At 51.8% G+C, this 17,679-nt stretch overlaps 4 protein-coding genes across 4 annotated transcripts; 2 read left to right on the forward strand and 2 right to left on the reverse strand.

The window, feature by feature from the left end:
- Positions 1-2,309: 2,309 nt before the first annotated feature.
- Positions 2,310-4,139, reverse strand: MAA_08127 (uncharacterized protein; the record flags this gene model as incomplete). Its single annotated transcript, XM_007826125.1, has 2 exons — positions 2,310-3,552; positions 3,805-4,139. 2 exons carry the CDS (start codon positions 4,137-4,139, stop codon positions 2,310-2,312), a joined length of 1,578 nt encoding a protein of 525 aa, XP_007824316.1.
- A 1,674-nt stretch (positions 4,140-5,813) lies between these two features.
- MAA_08126 (uncharacterized protein) lies at positions 5,814-7,184 on the forward strand (the record flags this gene model as incomplete). Its single annotated transcript, XM_007826124.2, has 3 exons — positions 5,814-5,853; positions 5,914-6,006; positions 6,052-7,184. 3 exons carry the CDS (start codon positions 5,814-5,816, stop codon positions 7,182-7,184), a joined length of 1,266 nt encoding a protein of 421 aa, XP_007824315.2.
- Positions 7,185-7,902: 718 nt separating this feature from the next.
- Positions 7,903-9,194, reverse strand: MAA_08125 (uncharacterized protein; the record flags this gene model as incomplete). Its single annotated transcript, XM_007826123.1, has 2 exons — positions 7,903-9,027; positions 9,135-9,194. The coding sequence occupies 2 exons, from the start codon at positions 9,192-9,194 to the stop codon at positions 7,903-7,905; spliced, it is 1,185 nt and encodes a 394-aa protein (XP_007824314.1).
- A 3,233-nt stretch (positions 9,195-12,427) lies between these two features.
- On the forward strand, positions 12,428-16,137 carry MAA_08124 (Cytochrome P450 CYP505M1; the record flags this gene model as incomplete). Its single annotated transcript, XM_007826122.2, has 8 exons — positions 12,428-12,584; positions 12,637-12,755; positions 12,818-12,853; positions 12,902-13,600; positions 13,663-14,506; positions 14,571-15,145; positions 15,206-15,402; positions 15,462-16,137. The coding sequence occupies 8 exons, from the start codon at positions 12,428-12,430 to the stop codon at positions 16,135-16,137; spliced, it is 3,303 nt and encodes a 1,100-aa protein (XP_007824313.2).
- Between the last annotated feature and the right edge of the window lie 1,542 nt (positions 16,138-17,679).

Consider the following 17,679-nt stretch of genomic DNA (forward strand, 5'->3'; position numbering starts at 1 on the left):
AGACTCTGTAAGAGGTCTGGAAGTTAGACATGAATCTTAGAGGCATCTCCAGCGCAGATCTTATTGAGCTTGTCTTCAAGAACGCTTTTAATGCGCGGAGTTGTATTCACGATGGCCTTGTATAAGATCTTTTAAGGTTAGTATCCACTGTTTTATCTTCACGGGAGATTAGAGTGCTTAAGCTCAGTGCCTCTTTTGATTCCTGCTCTGCAATTTTCTTGTACTGCTTGCTGAGAATGTTAGGGTTGACGTAGACGCTAAACTTTTCCTGTATCCTTTTGGCTATAACTTTATGTGTCGCCTATATTCTTTCTCTCAAGGAGGGGGGCGTTTCTTATACAAGGCCATCGTAAATGCAACTCCGCGCATTAAAAGCGTTCTTAAAGACGAGCTCGATAAGATCTGCGCTGGAGATGCCTGGGACGAGCATTGGTACTCAAGGAGTTGCCCTCGATTCCGGTCTCGGAAGGGATATTCGTGGTCTTTCCGACTCAAGGTTTGCTATTGTGTTGTCAGAGGCTATAGTAAGAGAGAGAGAGAGAGAGAGAGAGCCAGGATGTGCATACTTGTATCTGGATATACTCGGATATATTTGGCCAAGGGCCGCTATTGCTTTATCCTGCTTGCTTCCTTGATCACTGTCTGACACGTATGCGTTCGTGACGATGATTAGAAGCCTTGGGAAACAGAAGCAGAACAGCGGACAGAACAACGGGGAATCAAGGTTAATATACATTTTTTGCATTGGCTTTCCTGGGCTTTCTGCCTTGGCTTTCTTGCAGCTTTCTGCCTTGGCTTTCTTGTAGCCTTCTGCCTTGGCTTTCTTGCAGCCTTCTGCCTTCACGGACACTCTGGCAGGCTGCCATGCTCATCGATGGGCGGCCTCACTGTGAACGTGCACTGAACCCCCATGTCGCTGGATTTCTGCCCAAGTCCTAGGTTGTTGGCTCTTGGCTCATGTAGTGTCACAGAGAATATGCAGGTCAAGACGCGGCGAGGTGCTCAGACGGTCAGCCAACGCGCGGCCCGTGTGATGGCAGTCTGCCAACCCAAGGCGCAAGGCGATCTGCCAATTTGTGACTCGTTTCCATGGTTGTACGTTGTCAACAAAGACTACCAAAAATAATCGGATTCTAGCCTCGCGGCATCCCCATTTTCTTTGTTTAATGCACATATGCGGTGCCCCCAGCCCAACACCTGTGACCTTGTGACCCCGTCGTAACCTGTCCATCTTCAAACGCCAAGGTGGTCCATGGCAAGTCAGATGGCCTTGGATGACTCCGTAGAGAAACGTAGGAATCCAGATTACACGAGAGGATCCGCTCCATTGCTCACGCGTCCGAATACATGACCCCGTCTCAGGGTGGCTCAAGCCCAAGGACAATGGGAAGTCCTAGATGACGCTGCAGCTACCAGACGTCTTTTTTGTGACGAGTATTTTGGCTGACAGCCTTGGAGAGAGTAAACTCCACTCTCCGCTCGTTTCATCTCCTGCATGGCAGAACTGACTACCTCTCGGGGCCCGTGGCCGTGTCCTGTGACCATGACAGTTGTGATAGGGGGGCGTGTAATGTGAGCGCTTGGAACGGTGATTCTATTCAGAGAATAACTTGTGTTGTTATCAGAGATTTTTGGAGCACATGACCTTTGTTTACGCAGAGCAACAATCAGCCCCTGAACATGGAAGGCCAAGGGGCCAACCAGGTCTCGAGCCTTTGTGTAACTATCGTTAGGTTCAAGGGTCGGTCCGTGCCGCAACGCTGCGTGACCTCTTGTGTAACAGCAGTGGTCAATCCCGTGTTCACTGAAAGAAAAGGGGCAGGATCTCCAAATGAGGGAGATTCTGGGCACCACACTGCCAAGTTGGCGTCGACTTGAACAGACTACAGGCCATGTGTCTATGAACATAGTACGGAGTAGTAGATAACTACTTGATGCCAAACTCTTTGTCAAAAGACGAGGCTTCGTGCAAGAGCAGTTGTGTGTGGAACATGAACACGAGTCTGGACTCGCTGTTGCCTGTAAAATGTTTCAACGGCACTGCCAAAAGTGGAGGCCTCCTAATAGAGGAGGTATTTTTGGTAGGTCTTCTACTTTTCCTTACAACACAAAATATTAGCTGCCGTTGAAACAGCCAATAAGGATGGAGAAGGGAAAGGAGGAAATATAATAGGTGAAGCGGCATCTCTTGTACTTTACCCAGTTCCTCTGGCGGCCGGAAACTTTAATCCACAGTTTCAACATTTTTTATTCAAAACGGCTTAAAAGCGGTCAATAACTACCTGGGTCAAGCAGCATTGTCAGCGTCATCACCGTCTCTCCAACCTCCAGCAGCCCAGCGCCGTCTTTGCCGCCACAACCCGCGGCCCAGCTCGACCATCAAACTCCTCAAACATATCTTCAATGTTCTTCACCGGCTTATCTCCCCCGTTGGTCTCAAAATGTGTCGCTACCAAGGCAGGGATACCCAGCCTTGCTTTCACGTCTCCCACATCATTATTCAGAACTAGGAGGGCCATAATGGTAAGGAGAATACCCAGAACTGCTAACAGCAAGTTGGCAGCCACCAGGCAACCCAAAGGCGCCTTTGGCATCTTGGCCACGATCATCGAAGACCGTAACTGGGCTTCCACGGCAGGCCCCGGCTCGAGGGCAGCACCAGAAGCCGCTAGAGCTATCTCGCTGTACGTATAAGCGAACTTGCTAGCTATCTCCTGTGCACTGTGGCTCTGCCAAACATCGAGGCTGGTACGCTGGAGGATGTACGTATCCCCAACGTGTGTGTATGCTTGTGTTCCCATGACGACGCTGGTGGTGGACGAGTTACTCTCCAGCACAGAGACTTGTGTGACCGTGCTGTTGGCGGAAGTGTATACCATATCAAATACAGTAGCATTGCACAATACGACAAAGAGCACAGAACCGTGTTCGCCGCTATTAATCTCGGGATCGTGGATCAGGTCTTGATTCCGTCCCACGTTCTGATTTGCGCTCACCACGGCAGCAAAGTAATAAGGGTTGGATATTGGAGTTTTTTCCGGGATGGTATCCGACAAGGTCGAATTTGTAAAATATCCCATGTTCATGGAATTGATGAAAGTTGTGCTGATAGTTCCTTGCATGGCAAAATCGCAACTGTAGTTCGCAGAAGGACCTGATATGGTGCTGGTCGCATTGAAACAGCGCGTAGTAATAGGTGCGCATTTAGTTTGGACTGCCAGCGATGTGGCCACGTAATCTACGCTGCCATTCGAGAGGCCTACCGGAAGGCCAATGTACGCATACTGATTACCAGCATCGTCCGACACGGATTGCACCATGCCCCTCGTCGAGACATTTGCCAGAAGATTTAGCGACTCCTCAGCATTCCATAGGAATGTTGTCGACCCGCCCCGATTCAGGTCGCACTGGGAAGTAAAACTCTCTGTTAAATTTGTGCAGTTCTGATGTAGTCCAAAGCTAGCATCATCGAATGACACTGGCTCGAACTGAGTGAGAGTTACGCTCTTGGTTGTGAAATGGAGCCATGCATCTGTGGCAAAGACTAGCGCGCTGTACCAGATGTAAGTTACGATGAGCCAAACTGTCAATGATTCGGGGACCTCATTTCTAGAGAATTCTCACCTGAGCAGTGAACTCAACATCAAGATCCATATCATGACGATGACAGGCCTCGCAATCGGTGCTCTCTTTCGCCAATTTGTAATGTAGGAAATGCAATACCACACAGAGTTCAAGTACGAACTGCAAATCATCCGGAGCATCAATGACAACTGGTACGGGGTCAGAGTTCCGGACCCAGACCTGAGGGTGTTGACCGCTGCACGAATCATTTCCCGGGCAGCCGGAAACGACGCCAAGGATAGAATGTACGTCAAGGTGAGGGGAGCGATTGTGCTGGACCACGAGGCCAGCACAGTCAATGTCGTAGCACTCAGGTTGACATAGATGACACTGTCATCGTTCTCGGAGGCTGCAGCTCCTTGAATGTCAGAAAGAGGGCTACTGGGATATACCCGGTTTCTAAAGACGAGCCCGAGCAAAATGGCGGACAGTGCTACTAGAGGCACCGACGACAAGATAGATGCCAGCAATATGTCCCTGACTGAACCGCGAATATGTGTGTTTGGGGCTGCCATTTTGTAGAACAATTGTTGCTTGAACCTCGTGCTGCATCGGAACAATGTAGGATGTGGGTTGCCTTCCAAGTTGCAACGACGGAATATAGCTCGAGCTCGACTGGCCGTTGATATATACAAATGCTAAAACGCTCCATGCGCATCTCCTAAAGTCTAGATCAGCCTGGCGTGTGCCACAAAGTGCCAGGTCTGTTCAGCTGCAGCCTGGCAAGAAAGCCTATTTCAGTGGCGACATATGCAGAGTATATGAAGGTAATGGCATTTCGCGAGAGACATAAACGGCAGACTTGGGACATGTCGACCTGTTGAGCTGATTATTTATCAGCGCCATAAGTGAGTACAAGAAGGAGTCACTTGGAGAAACGGCTGCCATGGCTTCCAGATACACACCAGTTCTTGTGACCCTTCAAGATATGGTGAAGGCATGGAGGCCCATGCCTACGGGATTCTGATGACTGCCAGATATTCTTTGGCCCAAGAACTGTCCGCTGTAGCGTGGCTTGCCCCCTGGTTTTGACAACATCTTTCGAGGGCAACCATTTCGTGATTCCGTATCCATGGCATCCCACTATATAGAGGCACACATCGACAGGCTAAGAACAAGAAGATAGGAGCAATCCAACTGCACGACGGGACAGCAATGTGACAAAGCACCAGTGGCTGTTATCAAAACAGTTCAGCTTCCTTGGCGCTAAACGTATTGTGGCTGACTGAACGGCAACTGTTTATGGGCAAAAGGGATCCGAATTCTACAGCTTTATGGCCGCCGTTGCGGCTGGACCTTGCATCATGGTGCGCTTAAGCTTTCCGTGAATGCGTGCTGAATGCCGAGACACGAGAGCGAATGCAGGTGATTTCTAGACGCCACCAAACTCAGATTTTGCATGCTTGGCCAAACCCCGGGTGTTCCATTCTTGCTCAGCCGTGAGGTCCATGTCACAGAGCGGATAGATACGCGTCTCGTCTGGATGACCGGCCGATTGTTCCTCAAGATTCCGCGCTTCCTTCTAGAGTCGGAGTTCTGGTCCAAACATCTCTGCTGCACACACGGTCGCGACCGCTCTCCCGGCATAGATGTCGTGCTCTGCGGTACCAAGAGATGCCAGAGTCACGGGGCTCCGGCAGCGCGCTCAAGACTTGCCATTCTCCTAATTCCGCCGCACTCATATCCTATCGCCCGAGAGAGGTATTTGCTCCCGCTGCAAGTACGGTGGTCATCGTGGAGGTTATTCGTCGAATAGATAATACCGAGCACAGTTCTCCAAATATTAACCCGCGCTTCTGCCACGGCGAGCGCATGCCGAGTTGGTCAAATTTTGAGAGCTCTTTCTCGCTGACGGTCAAGAGTAAATTCGGAGGTGGAGGCCACATGGTGACACGGTAATGGCGAAGTTGGGTCAATGTACTGGATTAATATTCGGAGCGATTCGGCCTTGCCAGCTGGTACCAAGTTGGATTATAGCCTACTGTGGAGAGGCTAGGGCAAAGAGGAGATTGTCATTGAATCATGCTCTGTATTGATAATCTTGCAAAGTCTAAGTAAAAGGTTAGAGGAGACGAATGTGCAGATGGGTTTTCATCTGCACGCGAGGTCCGCACGTGATCACGTGAGACCCTCAACACCTACTCTGATATTTCTTGACTCTTCATCATCTACCATCCAACCCTCTTCCTATGATGTTGCCTCAGCCTGTTTTAGTCTACGTCGCCCAAGGTAAGCTTTTGGCTGTGGTTTCTTTCTATGGTATCAGATAGCACTAATAGCTTGCTGCAGGAACTTCGCTCCGCAGGGGCTATTGGCACGAGTCAGATGCGACATGCCTCGAGGTGTTTTCCAGGGCCCTCGTGGGTCAAGAAAAATGCCCTAGTATGTCCTACAAACTACCTCATCCTTGAATACGATGTGAATTAGTATCTCATCCAGCCAAAGGCAAACTATCCGCGTCGTTGGAGCAGAGCATTGACCTAGCTTGGGAGGATGTGCCCGATTTTGTTGACCCTTTTGGTGACCGCCGAGGTTGTGTATTCGACAGCGTTTGGATATTCGACCTCGACAAAGACCTCGTCTCTCTCCAAAAGAGATACCAAACCTGCTTCAGCTCTCTTGAACTTGCTCGGAAACGACTGCTCACTCTGGACGATTTTCAGGTGCTGAACTCGCCCATACAACCACTCCAGCGGGAGCCGAACCTCCCAGAGCCTTACTGGGAGCCTAAATTGGATCCCCTCCCGCGGATAAAGTCATTTCTTGCCAGACTTCTCCGTGATTTTGCTCACACGTGGCGTCATGTTCTTCGGAGGCCAATGAACACTATAGTATTTCAAAAGCTAGCATATGCTACCATCTGGATATCAACATTAGATTTTATTCTATTCGAGCGTGTGGGATTTGAACACGTCTCAAATTCACCTCGTGGTCCATATGTTGATGTAGTTGACCTCCCAGGCTGGGAGGCCCCTGAGGAGACTCTCGTTCCAGCCGGATCATGTTGGTTTGCTCTTGCGCAAGATACTCGAGAGGGCCTTGAAATGGTACAACGTCATATGACCAATCATTTGAAAGATTCTGCAACAACTGTGAGAACATATGCCATCCTGACCCTTCGGCATGTTGTTCTTTGCAAGGCACAAGGGAGTGAACTTACATGGACGCGCTCCGAGACCCTCTTCTTCGGTGATGGGTATACATCCGATACTGCCATCGACATGATTCTCTGGGCGATCCACACGACCGAGCCACAACCAAGTGCAATCAACTGCCTTCCCGTCGAGATCCAAGATAGAATTCTCTACTACGCAACAACCAGCTTTGTTGCATCAGCCAAGTTGGGTTGTACACTTGGCGCAGGATCACCCTTCCCTTGGGTCGATGGTGGTTTACAGCTTGAACTCCAAGAAAACAAGAGACACCGAACGGAGAGTTCCCCTGTAGAATCTCAGATTTATTTTGGCGGAGTTATGAGCGGCTTATCCTATAAGCGGGAACGCAGAGACGAGGGACTACATCTCCGTCGCCTCCTGGCTTCTGCTCCTCAGCGGGCGTAGTCAATCTGCGATGCCGGGTCTGGCCCATGTTCATCTATATAGCCATGTCCGTGTGGCGTAAACGGCCACGAGGGGAGAAGGTAAGCAGGGTGGTACCGACAGCGCTCAGCTTACATCTACCCGCTCTTCACACCCGTTCTCGCCTCACCTGCCTTGACAAATGTCACGCGGCAAAATTGACAGGCTCCCGTCCACAACCCGATCTCTCTGTGGGTTTCGCCACGAATAATATCCAATAATATGCAATCCTTGCCTCTTCGCCAGGGTCAAGGTAGAATGTAACAAGTACTGTTGATGTATATGACACCAACGGCCTAGAGTACCGATCAAGACAACAGTCCAAGTCTCGGATATTCGCGAGCCGCAATGATCAATCCCCTTACCATTCAACTCGGCAACATACATGACTAACGGTATCATTGTTCCCATCAAGTACATATACTTAGCTGTGCTTGTATCATTATTCAATAGCCAAGTGCCATCCAGCTTCATGGCATGCTGTCTAACAAGCAGAAACTACATATATAAGCAACCATCTAGCGAAATGCTACTTCTTCACTTCAAAGAGATGTATATAATTGAAGCCATTAACGAGGTTCATTATTATCTATAGCATTACACCGCCCATTAAAAATATAGTAAAAAGACCGTTTCGGTCCAACTCAAGAAAGGTATAAAATTTTCCGAACCCTACCCTGCGCCGACTTGTAGCCATTCATCACTGTTTAGCACATCCCTGTCCGACAGCACCGGTAAGCAAGGTGATTGCGGCCGTAAGACCATTCACGGCGTTGACCACGCTTGAAACATCGACAGAGGCAGGTTGCGCGGAGCCAGGCTGCGCGGCAGAAACGACATTGCTGACAGGGATTGGAGATACCGTGTAGGTAACGACCTTTGTTGGGGCAGCGTTGTTCTCCTGGCTGTTTGGCACGCTGGCGACTGGGGGAGGCTGCGAAACGGTGTTGCCTGGCGCGCTGGTCTCTGTCTGGGTGTCGCTGTCGGTTTCGGGGCTGGCGTCAGTCTCTGCGTCGGGGGCGTCGCTGGTCTTGATGGTGGTGGGTTTGTCGGTCTTGGTGGCGGTGATGTTGGTTGCGTTGGTGCCAGCGTAGTTGGTGTTGGTGACACTGGGGCTGGTGGTGTTTGTGTTTTTGGTGTTGTTGACAATGGCATTGGGGTTGGCATTTGCATTAACAGTGTTGGTATTGGTATTAGTGTTGGTGTTGGTGTTGGCATTAGTGTTGGTGTTGGTGTTGGTATTAGCATTGGTATTGGTATTAGAGTTGGCGTTGGTGTTGGTGTTGGCCGTGTTGGCACCGCCTGTGCCGGTACTGACCGTGTTGCCATTCGCATTGGTATTAATGTTGGTGTTTGTGTTTTCAGCATCCCCATTGGTGTTGATATTGTTCGTGACGGTATTAGGAGAGCTCACGGCCTCCTTGGGCTCGGCAGGTTTGGCGCCATTGTTGGTCTGGCCATTGGAGGCGCTGTTATCAGCCAGATTGCCATTCAGAGCCGTCACGCCATTGGCCTGGGCGCCGAGGACGTTGATGGGGAAGTCGAGCTTATTGCCATTCGTGTTGACACCAATCAGCGAGTTTGACGCATGGTTGGTGTTGACGTTGTTGGTGGTTGTGGTGCCGCCGTTGCTGGTTCTGGTGTTATCACTCTTGGGGGCGGATTCCTTGCCGCCGTTTGCAGCATTGTTATTTGTCTGTCCATTTGATGCCGAGTTGCCGGCCAAGTTGCCGTTGAGGGCATTCACGTCGTTCCCCTGAAGACCAAGAACGTTGATTGGAAACTTCAAGTCATTGTTGTTGGCATTAATGTCAATTAATGAGGCCTATAAAGTCATGTTAGTCCTGCATATTCTCTTGGACAGTTGGGCAGCAAGGCTCAAGGACGTCAAGGCATTGAGTGCAAAGCGTGTAAGTGGTAGTAGGGACTTACAGGCGAAGGAATTGGCGCCGCCGAGACAGACAGGCACAGGGAAAGAAGGAGAAGCTTCATTTTAAGAAATATACGCCAAAGATAGTAAAAGAATGTAGAAATGAAAGGAATGAATTGAGCGAATGAATGGGCTCAACGTAAAGTGTATTTCGTGTGGTAAAGAACGTGGTTGACGAGCATAGGAGCACCGTAGCTCTTCAGACTACCTTTCTCTATTTATACAGAAGATTTCTCATGAGAATATACGGGCTCCTATCAAAGCGCAGGACTGTTACATACAACACGGACTTCAGGTACAACTCTTGCCGCACGGCGCCATCTGACCCCGACGGCCACCAACGTCGCCTAATCACATCAATTGACCATACAGTATTCCACCGGATCCGTTTCTTTCCAGTTGCTCACCGCAGGCGTCCCGTGCAGGGCTCGGCTATCGTAATTTGCACCCCATTGCCAATGCGACTGTAAAGGTCATGCGCACAGACGATGGGACAACCAAAGAGTTGCGACAGGCTCTGCCGAAGACTGCGGCGCGGGTCCACGGATGAGGCCAGGGCAGATGACGGCCGAAAACGTGGGAGTGGTCCGTTTCAGGTACATGGTGATTGCGAGCTTTGCCGGTGGCTTTGTGCCCGGACGTGGACACGATGATGCGAGTGCAGGGCCATATTGAGCGGCGAGGCCCACGTGGGTGAACGGCGTCGATTAGTCTTTTTTTGCACTGTACGGGATCCGGCAATAATGCGTAGCAAGTACAGTGCGGCAGGGCGCAGTTGAGGCCCGTCGTCTCCGGTCGCGATGCCCAAATTAAGTAGCAGCAAATGTTGGCACAAGGTTCAGGTGGGACAAGACAGAATCTAACGGTCAGGCAGCCCATCCAAAGCATCTCCACTTTAAAAACATCATCTCATTAATATGTAGCCCCTCTGATACCAGCTTGGCAAGACCGGTTGACCCGAATGTCATGATCTGCCGCTCGAGACAAAGCCTATACACAACCCTAACCCTAGCCACATTACCGAGGCTAGCTCACCAAAGTGTATTTCAACACCATCATGTGTATGGAGAGCCTCGGCCAAGCTAGTAACCATATCGCTTCAAAGGGATCTGCGATTTATTTTTCCAGATGCCACAACGCGCCTGTTGTATCTGCCATGTCTATCCAACCTTGCACAAGTATACAGAGCGCCGGTCTTGGTAACAACGTCCTCAATTCACTGTGATGACATCTCGCTATTCATTCTAAAGATAAATTCTACATGTTCAACCAGATGTTGCCCTTGCTTTCTCTGGCAACTGGTGCTACAGCCAGTCTTACATCAGCAACTGCGGCATCTCCCCGTCTGAGCCTTCTACATCGGATGGGCATATCGCACACAACCCTGCTCGGCAGCTACATTGTTGGGTTTCGATGTTAGGGACGCCTTGACCCTTGGCATCCACAACCTTAATGGGCAAAATGGATAGTTGATGCCATCAGTTGGCCCCGGACCAACGGCCTCCCGAACATAGTTCGCAGACAAGTCTTTGGAGCTTGGTCATTTTTAGGCAATGCTGAACGACCCCCAGTCGGCAAAGGTACCGCAGCAATGTTGCCCGTCGGAAGCCGTAATGCCGAAATCTGTGGTTGAGCGTCGCGAATGATTTGCGCATCCTTCCCGTCCGCCCAACTGCAAAAGCACGAAACTGTCTGCCTGAAATTGGACGCCAAGCAGAATGTTGCTCACCAAACCGATGACTATCCGACTTGCTAGCTATGATGCCCGGCAAGAAGCCTGGCCGTGTTCGAGAACAGTCAGCGGTAATAGCGTGGCCAGGGTTGACGGTCACGCTATATTAGTTGAATTCGGTTCCATATCGAATGCAACGTTGGTGAAGCCAAGGCTTCAGGTGGGACGAGTTGAGATTCGAGTAGTATTCCGATACGCTAGGTACTATTTATATACTATACTGCCTTGTTAGGTATTTGCGCGACCTGTCTCAGCCAACTGCGTGGGTGTCTTCCAACCATCAATGATACCAGCTTCTTTCGTTGCCGAACGGCAATCTGTATTGCAGTTCGGTACTCAAACAAGACCTTTCATCCACCAATAGGCGTTTCTGCGCCGCATCTAGGCTGACAGGAGAGGACGTAGAAGAACGCATTTGTTTGCGTCAAACCAACTCCCTGGCTCAAGACGTTGCGGCCCAACGAAGCCACATCTGCATAGTCGGAATTCCCTGGATTTGTTGGCATCGTTTTACTGGGCAGTTTATTTTTGCGTTCGTGGCTCATAAGTTTACCACATTACTAAGAATCTTGGTATGTGTCCTAGTGTCCTAGTGAGGCTGCATATTAGCCTTCAGCATCCTACAAATACCCCCCCAAGCAATTGAAACATATAGGGGTAGCTCGGCCATTTGGTGGCGGCGGCATCTAGAGTCTATATACGAGCAGATGCCCTTGCCACCAATTCACCACCCGCTGCTCATCCTCGTGAATACCTCACCGAGGTTTCAGCTTGGGGGTCAATTGGCGATCAGAAATTGTCTCCTGGAATTAGAGTTCCCTCCACGTGATTTGCCTCAAAGCCTCCATGAGCAATCATTGATCCCCCTGCGCCCATCAAACGCCCGGGACGGCCCGCAATAGCGTCTGGTAGGCCTTGCGGCTCTTGCCACATATGCATCGGACGCTGCTTCGGCTCTATCTTTACACGCATCTCGACACGGCTGGAGTTGGCAAGCTTCTTTTTGCTCTGGAAGAGGGGAAACACCAAGCGGGCAATGGGCAAATGTACGTCACGCGGCTGAATCCAAGTGGAAATTCGCAGCTTTGCTAAACTTTGCAGGGGCAGGCGCATGGCGGACTGTGTAGATGAAGATTGTAGACCAACTCGTGGCTGCTTGCGCACGAAACGCGCCGTTTAAACGTGGCATCTGACGCCAAATCCATGTTCCACCGCCCGTCATCCAGACCCGGCATTGTCGCTCACTGCATGGCCACGTCATGCTCCACGCAGCGGTACCACGGTACGGCGGCGGGATCGCCGGACACCGCGGGATCCATCCATTGGAACTCCAGAAATGGCCTGCAGCAACGGCCTGCGCGGCCAATAAGCACCAACGATGCGCATGTAAGCCGTGAAAATACAACCTCGCATTGCCAGGCCGTGGCAGGGCTGAATGGTGAGATGGTTGCTGCAGCGAGGCGCAAGGCGGAGGTTTCGCGGGCCCGCGTTTTCGCCGCTGCCGCACTTGACAGCGTATAAAAGGACGTTCGCCTCGATAGGTGCATCGTTTGCAAAGACTTCATGACTGTCGATATCGACAAGACGCAAAATAGTCTAGACATGACGGTTAACACTGTTCCCATACCCGGGCCATCGGGGTTGCCTATACTAGGAAATGTCACGGACGTGGACATTGATCATCCGCTCCAATCCTTCATCAGACTCTCCGACAGATACGGTACGTTTTCGTCAGTGAGAGGATTCGTTGTGCGCATACTGAGTAGAGACAGGCCAGATTTACAAATTAAAATTCGGAAAACACACACTCGTAGTAGTCTCATCTTACGAGTTGGTACACGAAGTCTGCGACGACAAGAGATTCAAGAAGTCTATCGAGGGAGACCTTGAGGTACATGCCGCCATGCCAACCGTTTCATGCCCAGGCCAGTGAACTTATCCGTAGTATGACAGCAACTCAGAAAGGTGGTCCACGATGGGCTCTTTACCGTACGTTTCCCCAACGACGCAGCGAGGGACAGGAGCTAACATGCCCAGTCGCGGGGGGTAGAAGAGGAGAACTGGGGGATCGCCCACCGAGTTCTCATGTCCGCCTTCGGCCCCATGTCCATCAGAGGCATGTTTGACGAGATGCACGAGATTGCCACCCAGCTCGCCCTCAAATGGGCTCGCCAGGGCCCGTCGCAGCCCATCGACGTCGGCGAGGACTTTACCCGGCTGACTCTCGACACGGTGGCCCTCTGCTCCATGGGGTTCCGGTTCAACTCGTATTACCGGGACAGCCTGCACCCATTCATTGCCGCCATGTATGCCGTTCTCAAGGAGGCCGGCGCGAAATCCCTCCGCATCCTGCCGCCCATGTTCTACCCGCGCAAGGAGGAAAAGTACCGAGAAAACATTGCGCTCCTGCGCTCGACCGCGCTCGAGGTGCTGGAATCCAGGAGGGAGGACGGCGCGGATGCTGCATCCACGGACAGAAGCGACCTCTTGAGCAAGATGCTCAACGGGGTGGATCTGAAGACGGGTCGCAAAATGACGGACGAGAGCATCATCGACAACCTCATCACTTTTCTCATTGCGGGCCATGAGACGACCGCCGCCACCTTGTCGTTTGCCATGTACCAGATCCTCTCGCGGCCGGACGTATACCACAAGCTTCAGCAGGAAGTCGACGCCGTGGTTGGCACGGGACCCGTCTTGATCGATCACGTCGCCAAGCTCAGGTACCTCTCTGCAGTACGCGGGTGCTCTCGGCCAAGCAGCCCACGAGGTATTTTGCTAACTTTTGCTGGTATTAGGTTCTCCGAGAGACGCTCCGCCACAGCTCGCCCATTCCAGCCTTTGCCCGCGAGGCCATCAAGGACGAGGTGATTGGCGGCAAGTACGCCGTCAAGGCAGGCGAGCAGATTATATGCCTGCTGTCCAAATCCCACTTCGACCGCACCGCCTACGGCCCCGACGTCAGGGAATTCAACCCCGAGAGAATGGCAGACGACAAGTTTGACCGCCTCATGAAGGACTATCCGCATGCGTGGAGCCCCTTTGGCACAGGGCTGCGCAGCTGCATCGGCCGGCCGTTCGCGTGGCAGGAGACGACGCTGGCGCTGGCTGTGCTCATCCAGAACTTCAACTTTGTCATGGACGATCCTTCGTACCGGCTGCAGATACAGGAAACATTGACCATCAAGCCCAAGAAGTTCATGGTTCGGGCCATCCTTCGGGACGGACTGACGCCATCGCGGCTCGAGACACGGCTGGCCGGCGCCTTTGCCGGCGAAGCTCCAACGCCGTCGCCGGGCGTTGCTGCTGGGCACAAATCAAGACACTCTGTAGCGTCGACTTCGACAGGCCACGTCGACGGGGAGTCCGCCCCGAAGCTGGTCATATTGTATGGGTCGAATGCCGGGACGTGCCAGTTCATGGCGCAGCGGCTGGCGAGCTCGGCCGCCGCCAAGGGCTACAGGTCATCCGTCGATGCCCTGGATACCATTCGAGGGTCCATGCCCGAGGGCACTCCCGTAATCATCATAACATCGTCGTACGAAGGCGAGCCTCCGCACAACGCGGCCCATTTCACCCATTGGATCCAGACTCTGGACCCCGGTGCGATGAAGCATGTCTCGTACGCAGTGTACGGATGTGGTATGTGACTACCGCTTTGGATGTCAGCGCCCCAAAAACGCCGATGCTAACTCCCGCAAAAAAGGTCACTCGGACTGGGTTCATACGTTCCAGAAAGTCCCAAAGCTCATCGACTCGACTCTAGAAAGGCTCGGCGCTTCAAGACTTGGTCCCTTGCACTCCACCGACGCCAAAGACAGGGACATGTTTTCCGACTTTGAAGCTTGGGAGGATGACGTTCTCTGGCCCTCTATTCTGGAACGCTTCGCTCGTCCAAGTGATGCCGCCACCAGCTCCGCCCCCGGGCTGGCGCTCAGTTTCTCGACGCCAAGGGCATCCGTCTTGCATCAGAGCGTCGAAGAGGCCACTGTTGTCGCGGCACGGCGGCTCGTCGACCAAAGCGGCGGCAGCCAGGAGAAGCGGCACATTGAATTGCGACTGCCGGCCAATATGCCGTATTCCGCGGGTGATTACTTGGCGGTTCTGCCGCACAACCCCAAGGAGAGCGTGTCGCGAGCCCTGCGGCGCTTTCATTTTCCACGAGATGCCTACGTTACCATCTCGTCCTCTTCGCCAACGACGCTTCCTACAGGCATGAGTCTTCCGGTGGCGGAAATTCTGAGTTCGTACGTCGAACTTGGCCAGATTGCTACGAAACGAGTAAGTAGCCCATTTCCACTGCAGAATGGTATCTGTAGGAAAAATACCTGACTTGTCTAGGACCTCGCCCACCTGTGCGAGATGAACAAGGAAAGCGATGAGATTGCGCAATTGCAAAGGCTGGCCAGTGAGGAATTCGACACGGTAGTCAAAACAGGGCGGCTTTCCGTGCTGGACGTGCTGGAAAAGTTCCCTGCCTTGTGTGTGCCGTTCCACGAATTCCTTCAAATGTTGCCCCCCATGCGACTACGACAGTAGTGAGTTTCCGTGCATCTTGTACCGGTTTTCCAGCGGGTAAATGCTAACTCTCGACAAGTTCGGTTTCGTCTTCGTCGCTCTTCGATCCCACAAAGGTCAGTCTGACGTACGGCGTTGTCGACGAGTCGGCCGTGTCCGGCACGGGACGCTTCATCGGCGTGGCGTCTTCATACCTCTCCTCTCTGGAACCAGGTGAGAAGATACAGGTATCAGTGCGGCCAGCCCAGTCGGGCTTCCACCTACCGGAGAACCAGGAAGAAACGCCGATAGTGTGCATCGGCGCAGGCACGGGACTTGCACCGTTCCGGGCATTCATTCAAGAACGTGCTACTCTTCAGGGAAGCGGCAGAAGTCTCGCCCCGGCTGTCCTATTCTACGGATGTCGCAACCCTTTGTCAGACGATTTGTACCGAGACGAATTTGATGCTTGGGAGAAGTCCGGGGTTGTGAAGGTCTTCCGAGCATACAGCGGAGACAAGGAAGCGTCGTGCGGGTGCCCATATGTTCAAGACCGCATCTGGCATGAACGAGGGTCAATCACGAATATGTGGGAGAAGGGAGCCAGGTTCTACGTCTGTGGCTCTGGGAAGATGGCGGAGGGGGTCAAGGGCGTGTTGGTCAAGATTGTCATGGAGGAGTACGAGAAGGCCGGGGAGCCGGTTACTGAAGAAGAGGCGGTTGGGCATTTCGAGAGAATCCGGAAGGAACGTTATTGCATGGATGTATTTGATTAACTGGGTGGTGTTTGTTGTCTTGAGGCCTTGGCATATTGTATTGATTCCGCGACCTGGTAGCGCCTTGAGCAATCGTTGTGAACTGCCCCTTTCCTCAGCGCAATGAAGAATATATTCACCATAGGATGTGGGTAGGGTCTAACAGGGACCATGGCCAAGATGGTATGTTGCCGGTGAAGCACCTTGAACACGGGATGAAATGCAGGATATGACGGAAATCGGTGGCCATGTGCTTGAACGTCGTCAACCATTTGGTTTCCGCCAAGTGAAAACTGTGCGGCGGCTGTCGATTTTTTTACTTGTGGATTGCAATGCCACCACGTCAGAAATCATGTAGTGTGACGATGACCTGCAGAATCCAGGTAGGCCTATGGCGAAGAAACAAGCCAAAAGGGTTGTTGACAGAGTGTTTGTAATGCCCCTAGGGTAAAACGCCATCGTGAATTCGTCAGTCGGCACAGGTAAGGGTAAGGCCAAAAGCCGGTCTTGCACATATTGTCATGTGGGGGGCTGGCCAAATGAGAAATAGAATCTGAATTGCGAAGCATGTGCGGGTAAAGTGGGTACGGTAAAAGGTGTGAGGATGGACGGCTGATGGGTTGCTGCGTTTTGTCGGAGAAAAATTATCTTGAACTCAGAGATCGATGGAGCGATTGAATTGCTCGGAATAAAGGGCGTCATATGTCAAGGCTATATATCTATTAATAAGATGACCTCAGACACAATCAATAAACCGAGGCACTTTGGCCGAGTGGTCTAAGGCGCCGTGTTCAGGTGTTCCACCGGTACCATCCGGTTGTCCCTACTCGCGGTCTAGTAATAGGCGAGGGTTCGAATCCCTCAGGTGTCACATTTTTTTATTGAATTTTTGCACCACTTATTCTGTGAAGTGCGTCTCCTTTTTTTTGTGTTTTTCACATTCTTTGCCTCTTGTTGCTCGGCCTAATTGGCTGCTTTATTAGTTCCGACTTTACTTGATACTTTCACATGTCTTGTTTTGATTTAGTTGTCGCGCGAGTTAGCGTGTCTCAGTATCGCAAGCAGGCAACCTGCATGTGTCCATTGTATCATGGCTCAAGACAAGATTGGTTCTCGACCTTGCTAACGCGGTAATACGAGCTGCCAGCGCCTCATCGAGCTTTGGCCTGCCCCTTAGTCTGTCAGTCTAACTGGGTACATATGTAGCAAGTCCCCAATAGGTCGCACTGAGACGCGGTGCATCCCCACGTCCACGTCATTGAGTCTGCAAAGACGTCCAAGATCCAATACCGTCGTACCTGGCTAATGAGGGGATGTTAACTGCAATCATGGAAAAGAATCGAATGAAGCAAGTAGCATGCTGCGGTGGGAGATGTTCCCTTCCAGAGAACGCCACTACTCCGTACTGAGCAGCTTCATGACTTCATCTCACTTCAGCCTGGCATTCTGTTTATTTCTGGCTCCCAGCCTCCAGGAGTTCAGGTCTAGGGATAACCGGTGGACTCAATCTCCGACCCACTCGTATTGGACTTTGTGGATGAGCAAATACAATATCGGGAAGCC

The sequence above is a fragment of the Metarhizium robertsii genome (assembly GCF_000187425.2).
Source record: "Metarhizium robertsii ARSEF 23 chromosome Unknown MAA_Scf_6, whole genome shotgun sequence".
In the NCBI taxonomy this organism is placed as follows: domain Eukaryota; kingdom Fungi; phylum Ascomycota; class Sordariomycetes; order Hypocreales; family Clavicipitaceae; genus Metarhizium; species Metarhizium robertsii.